Source organism: Adiantum capillus-veneris, chromosome 7 (genome assembly GCF_014529385.1).
Source record: "Adiantum capillus-veneris isolate H3 chromosome 7, ASM1452938v2, whole genome shotgun sequence".
Taxonomy (NCBI): Eukaryota; Viridiplantae; Streptophyta; class Polypodiopsida; order Polypodiales; family Pteridaceae; genus Adiantum; species Adiantum capillus-veneris.
In genome coordinates this window covers 79,110,984-79,118,379 of record NC_140937.1, presented here as the reverse complement: position 1 = coordinate 79,118,379, position 7,396 = coordinate 79,110,984, and the positions used below count along the sequence as shown (strand labels likewise).

At 41.3% G+C, this 7,396-nt stretch overlaps 1 protein-coding gene across 1 annotated transcript; it reads right to left on the bottom strand.

Annotated features, from left to right (window-relative positions):
* Positions 1-1,474: 1,474 nt before the first annotated feature.
* On the bottom strand, positions 1,475-1,888 carry LOC147454106 (uncharacterized). Its single transcript, XM_086517275.1, has one exon. The coding sequence runs from the start codon at positions 1,886-1,888 to the stop codon at positions 1,532-1,534; it is 357 nt and encodes a 118-aa protein (XP_086373401.1). The 3' UTR covers positions 1,475-1,531.
* Between the last annotated feature and the right edge of the window lie 5,508 nt (positions 1,889-7,396).

The following is a 7,396-nucleotide window of genomic DNA, read 5'->3' as shown; positions in this document are numbered from 1 at the left end:
ATTAGTTTCAACATCATTTTTTCCTCTCTCTGCTTGTGGAGTTGATCTACTCCTATTATTAGGGTTATACCAACACGGGGCTGTGCTATGGCCTTTCCTTTCACAAATTTGATAGTACTGCTTTTTCTTTGGAGCTACAATAGAATATCCGATTTTCTTCAACTGACTAATTATAATCAAATCTTCTTCTTTGTCTTTTTTATCCTTTTTCTTCTTACCACTTTGCTTCTTCTTCTTCTGTTTTCCTTTACTGCTTTTAGCCTCACTATCAGAGGATACCCCAGAATCACTATCTTCATCAGTTCTAGACTCAACATCTAACTCTGCTTCTGATTCAGAGCTATGCTTGCTCCTAGATTTTGACCTGGTCATACCTAGTCTTTTTTCAACCCTTGCTGTAGCTGTGTCCAAATTGTTGAAGCCACCTACAGTGTCTATGCTGGCCACAACATTCTTCAATCCCTTTCTTACACCTTGCAAGAAATAACCTGCTAACATCTCATCTGTGGGTCTCTCATTACCCTATAATCTCTCCACCAAAATTATGAATTTTTGAGCATAATCTTCCACCAATGTAGAAGGTTGTTGAGCCATAAGGGGAGGTTGAGGTGCTCTTCTAGGTCTTTGCTTGGTAGATACCTGTAGTGGGTCAAAGTGGAGTCTTCTTCTAATTCTTGCAGATCTTACTGTCAAGAGTAGAGCCCCAAAAAATTGGCCCACCTGCCTTCCTGCTGACACTCCTAAACTCTCCCCTATTTGACTCCTTGGTTGCACTTCAAAGACATCCACTTCTACTTCTTCCTCTATTGTATCTTCATGATGGAAGGGATCAATATTTCATGCTTGGGTCTAAGCCCTTGTGTAATAGACCCTAGATACCCTTCTTGGTCGCTCTGACATACATAATCAGTTAATGAAACATAGATACCCGCAGCAATGCTGACACTGAGAGAATTCCAACCAAACCCTAACATCTCCAAAGCCTACATAATCGACTCAAATTTTGAATTTAGCATCTTATATTGATAAGCAACAAGTCTTCTTATGAAAAGCTACAATTTTTTTTAATCTTTGGAGAAATTTAGTTTCACAACTAGGGGTATTTTGGGAAATTTGGAAAATTTGAAAGGCATTTTGGGAATTTATGACAAAATATTGGGGGTTTTTTGAAATTTGAGGGGTATTTTGGGAATTTCCACAAATTAGAGGGTAATTTTCCCTATGATTTTTGAATGGAACTCTAAAGTCCCCGTTGTAAATCATTGGACCTTAATTTTCAAGGTTAAAAATTGAGCATCTAGATTCTATATTGTGGTGTGTGTGGTGCTTGGACATGTAACGTAAAATATCAAGAAACTGTGTGTGTGTGTGTGTGTGAGAGAGAGAGAGAGAGAGAGAGAGAGAGAGAGGGGTTACGTAGTTAAAGCATTGCAGTGCATTATACATTATATATGTGGCACATAACGGGGGGTGGCCCATCATTAACGGGCAACCCGCTGATTCCATTAAGGGGCAGCCAGTTTAGAAGCATTTAGTTGTGGCAGGAGCAAGAGCAGACGCGGACGTTGCAGGAGCAGAAGCGCCAGTGGCTGGCACTGCAGAACTGGTTGGAGCAGGGGCACGCAAACTTGCTGACCGCGAATACGTCGCCCTCTCCGTGACCCTCCATGTGCGCCTGCAGGCTAAGCGACGACGTGGCCACCTGGCTCTGCTCGTCGATGGTTCCTACGAAGTCAGGCCTCAGCTGGCTGCTGCTTCTCTTTGCCGCCGTTACACGCTCCGCAGGAGCCCCGGCGCTTGCGGTCACAGAATGGGCAGCCATAGCTAGTGCCACTAGAAGGAGCATCTTCATGAGCTTGGCGAAGGCAGCTAGCGGGACAAAAGCCATGATAGAAGTATATTGAGGAATGTAAAGCTAGAAGCTCTTGTCCGGCGCAGCTGCGTCCAATAAGATCTGTAGACCGGCGCAGCTGCATCCAATAAGATCTGTAGACTTTATTTAGTGGGGGTCTCAGCAGCTTCGTATTGACCTGTGTGCGCCGTGGCTTGGAATTGCCCGCCTCCTGGCCACTGTCCACAAATACCAGGTGCTCATGCGAGACGCTTCAAGCATCGTCGCGGCGGCCAAATTTACTAAGAGGAAGTGGGTGGCGCACTTTCTCTTCATAAAGTATTTATGTCCACGCGCTAGTAAGTTTTGAAGCTTGCACGTTTTGACAAAATAATTATACCCTTTTCTTTTCTCGACTCTTTTTGACCAAGTTTTGACAAAATAATTATACCCTTTTCTTTTCCCAGACTCACATTTGTGACTGGATGTATAAAATTCTCCATAATAAATGTACATTCTACAAAGCGCCCTCAAGGCTCTGTGCGAGGGATCGCACAATCCATGAAAAGGCTACATAGCTCCAAATAGAGGCGAGCCATACCCAATGATCCCGTACATATCACTATTGTGTTGCGGTCATAACGGTCAAAACGGCAAGAATTGTTCGATTCCACTCGTCCGAGTTCTTCCTTCTTCTTTTTTAATAAACAAGCTGAATTAATAAAAGGAAAGAAATACAAAAAGGCCCTTGGGATGGAAAGGGGAATCGACACTAACTGATTTCATACATTGAGGTAGTTAAAAATAACAAACAATCTAGTGTGATCATAATGGGCAAGAAAAACTTTTTCCATCTTTGTGATCTCAGAAGTTTTTGAAAGGTTGAAACCTCGACATCTGCAACTTTCTTTACTTGATTGAGAATCTCCTTCATAGTAACTTTGAAACTAAAGGCTAGAGGGATATCAGAGTAGGAGAATGAATGGCAAAAGTTAGCATTATTCCTTTCTTTCCAAACGTGGTGTAGAAAAACCCCTTTGATATAGGTCCTCAGTGGAACATCACTGAAAGTACATTCCACAAGGAAAATGGATCTCCAATCGAGTTTGTCCCTTTCAGCCCTAAAAACATTTTGTAGCTGAAAAACATAGTGGGAGTTGTATTTACAATGAATGAGCATGTGATTAAAGATTCTTCAACTTCCTTGCATCTGGGACAAATGCCATCAGCAATTCCTTGCTTTTTTGCTTTAGGTGACCTGTCCAGAGGCCTTGATGAACCATCAGCCACATCAAACACCTCTGCATAATGTTGAGGGGGTATGCCCAAATGCATTTGAAACTATAACAGATTTCTTTTAGACCATGTTAAAGCCCATATAAAGTTAAGGTTTTTAACTAGACTGGAATTCATTGTCTGTTGAGGATCAAAATTCTGGTAAATGTGAACACATATTTGAGCCAATGAGACTGAGTGGCCCTTAAAGCAACCCTGTAGCCTTGATTGGAAACTGGCACAATTTGAAAGGACAAGCTCAGTACAACCTTGAGAAATGTGTAGCAATTATGAGCTTTTCTGGTTAGAGTAGGATTTCCTTTGACATCAGCTTTGCCAAACCCAATTGATTCCTGCAAGCAGAATTGAATTGAGCAGAGCCAGCTAGCTAGAGGATTCCATTTTTGTTTTAGCAACTTCCATGCTTTCCAGAACCTGTAAGAAATAACAGAACCTCTTGGGACGAAATCCACATTAGAAGTTTGCAATCCTTGGAAAGATAAACCAGTGCAAGCTCTGCATCCTTGAATGTAAAAAGACTGAGTATTTCTTTTGAGAAGAATTGCCCAAAAATATTTAGAATCTTTTGCCCTCTTTATCCATTTGCTTGCTAGGTTATTAAAAATCTTTTGAACATCCAAGATTCCCAGACCACCTTGACCTTTAGGAATGCAGCATACCTGCCAAGAAACTTTTGGAGTTCTATTGACTTCTTCTAATCCTTCCCAAAGGAATGTCCTGGAAAGGGAGAATACCTTATTGAGTTGGTATTGAGTAGGAGACCAATAGGATAAGAGAAATACCAAAGAAGACAATAGATAATGGTTAAGTGCAAAGACCCTTGAAAATAAAGTGGGCTTATGATTCTGCCAGAAGTAAAGCTTTTTCCTATATTTCTCCAGCACCCACTCCCATCTCTGGTTGAGAGATACCTTAAAGCCCATAGGAATTCCAAGTAATCTAAAAATGAGCCCATATTTAAGCGGTTTACATCCTGCTTCACTCATGATGTTTGGACAAGGCTCCTTGGAACCTTTGTAGTTTGTTTTTTCATAGTTGATGATTGATCCACTGGCAAGACAGAAAGTGTTAAGGCAAGATCATAAAATTTCTATTGGCTGCTGGGTGTTTCTCACCAGTGCACGAGTTCTTCCTTTTTACAATGACTTCCCTGCTCTCTTGGACAATCTCCGTGAAGCTAGCTATTAAGAGGTCATTTCAGATATGCGACGATTCTTGGCCTTCCAAACTGGGTGAGAGTAGCAGAATCTAACAAGTTGTGTATATATTAGAACCAGTTGGCTTTTCACTACCTTCCCTCCTAATCGTTCTTGAAACATCGTGTCATCCAGGTCTTTTGAATCCATTTGTGCATCTTGCTTACCAACCTCTAATCACCAGACACTTCTTGAATAAGTGAGGGGCTCCTCACTTGTAATTTTGCACCATGAGTACCTATTTGATCCAATACGTCCGGCTTGAATTTTGATGCTCATCGACAAATTCTCCCATAGCACCTTCCACAAAAAAAAAAAGAACCTTCCCAAAGAAAGAGGCCACTGTGGAATCTACATGTTATTTTTTATCATCACCCATCTCACTTCTGGCCATTGCCACCCATCTCGATTCAAGCCATAGGCTTGCTTTGTTGCTTGTTAAGGGGAGAGAAACCATCACACTCAATCATTAGATTGAGTTATATATCCTTGGTTTGTGGTTTATAGAAATGTCTGCTCTTGGGCCACGAGAGAAAGATAGAGATAGAGATCTATTGACCTCCTTTCTTCTTCACCTTGATTGTTGACCATTGGGTCAACAACACAACATAACTCAAGTTTCGTACCAAAGTCTCATCTTTGCGAGTTATGAAATGTTGTGGATTATGGCTATAAACGTCATTTGTAATGAGTAGTTATTCTAGTTTTAGAAGCCAGGGTGCAATGGCACTTCCAGATTGTAAAGACAAAGCCATTTTCCCCTTTCAACCCCATTTTTGGTTAAACCTAAGGTAGCCTTAGTATATAAGGTACCTAGGTCATTTTGTAAAGGAGACTTTAATCATAATCAAAACTTTAGCGTTGCCGTCTACTGTGTGTGATAGAGAAAGAGACTGAGCGTCAGCTTTATCCTCTAGTTATGCCCAGCTCGCTCAACACATTGGAGATTCGAGTGCACCATTGCTGTAGGCTCAAGGAGAGCTACGCGACAACGCCAAGCATTCCACGCGAGACGAAGCGCACATGCCAACGCATCTATGAGCTATTTCTGGCCGTAAGTGTATCAACCGATGTCTGTTTTTTGCGTGCTAGTAGTCTATAGAATCGTGGCGACATAAGCTACGCATAGGTACTCATAAATTTCAGTTTCGGGCACTTTCAGAATTTTTCTCTGGCATCCTACGCGTTTTTCACAGATGGGTTTAGAGTGAGAGTTTTGAGTGTAGAAGCTTAGGGACAGGTGTATCCTAGTGAGGCGATGGTGTTCCTTAAGTTTCGTACGAATCTGGCATGATTAGGTGAGTTACCTTCCGTATGTGTATATGTGGCTAGGTGGTGTAGTTGAGAGCAATGAGGTTCTTGATTGTGGTATAGTTGGCCTTCCAGAGTGTTGTATGTGTAGGATGGTCTCAACATGACAAGCTAAAGAGATTTCCTCTGTGTGCCTATCGTGTCATCTGTGTCCTCGATTGAAATTATGTTGATCTAGGTAGTGTTTGCATGCACTTCATGGGTGTGTGCGTCGCTCCTGCAGCTTTGTCATTGTAGGGAATTCTTCGACTCGCCATTGAGGAGAAGTATGCTATGATATGAAATTGGTGCTCCAATTCATTTGTCAATTGATTTGAGTAGCATTTCCTTATTGTTGATGTAGAAGGAATATGTACAAGAGGATGGTGATAGGTGTCTTTAGATTAGGGTCTAAAACCTGGATGACCAAAGGGAAAAAACCCGGTTGGAAAAAAAATGCCTTTGATATACGGTCTTATTGGAGTTGAGTAGTTGAACGTGAAGTACATGTTCATGAAAGGTGAGTTCTTGGGTGAAACATGAAAAGAGTGCCTGATGCAAGTGCCAATTATGGGACACTCTATATGCATATGAGAAATTTTTCAACAAAAGCATGCAATGTGAAAGAAGGAGATGATGGGTGTTTTGAGGAATAAATGTAGCACATGTGACATCAAAAGATGTCTCAATAGCTTCCACCTTTCCAAGAAGGGTTGTCGATGTAAAAGTTTCACCACTCGTATCTCACTGTGCTCAGTACGTGAGTGTCTTTTGGACCTTCTCCTTCACTTCACCAGACTTAAGTACTTAGACTTCGACTCTTTTGCTCACCTATACCAGCATGAGCGACACAACGTAAATATGCTCAACTCTTCCAGCTTGAGCAGTACCTAGAATAGCTAAGACGCTTAGACCACAGAGAATATTACTTGAAGCTTTGGGACTAACACCTCAATCATTTTGTGGCTTAGCTACTCGGCTCTGACTTTTATGACTTGTTGGTTGCATGTTGACACTGCTTTGTGACAAGTTCTTCAGCTGTTGTAGTGGCTGCTGAGACATACTTCGTGAAGTTTCATCGTTTTCCTGTACCTTCTTCTCTTTGTAGTGCTCAGGCCTCTCGTCAGTCTTTTCTTCATGTGGATTATGGATTTTTTTTTCTTAATAATCAACAAAGAAAATCTTTAAAAAAACTTAATCATTCAAATAGAAATCTAAATGCTATGTACACTATACACATGTCTCTAGGGGCTCATATATGGATTTTGTCCCCATACTCCGCTGTAACACTACTATGAGGGCATATACTCTAAATTTTGTCAAAAAATTATCACAATAAAACGCAAAAATTCAATGCCTCTCTCAAAACATTGCCCTCTAATAGTCATAATGTTAGGTCCGCATTCAGAATGCCTCCCCCCTTCCTATTTGGAGTCATCCTTTACGACAGGGTATCGCAAAGACTATGTGTTGTGCTTGGGCAATTAAAAGTTGTGCCTATGCAGGCCTTGTAATGTAGCCCTATTATGCATACACAGTCAATGCATGGAAAAGATTTATGTTGTGCAAGATGTGGGTGTAAGCAATTTGCTTATTGGCATTTGTTGGCGAGGCTTCCTATTATAAGCAATGTAATGGTCTTTGAAGCTCCTGTATTGTTGCTTGATTGAAGCGACTTTCTCTCTTCTAATTGTACTGTAATCGTAGGAAGAATTGTAAGAATTCATGCGGCGATGCATTGACAGCAGTTTTGTTGTTCTTCTTTGGGGCCCATTTCTTTGCG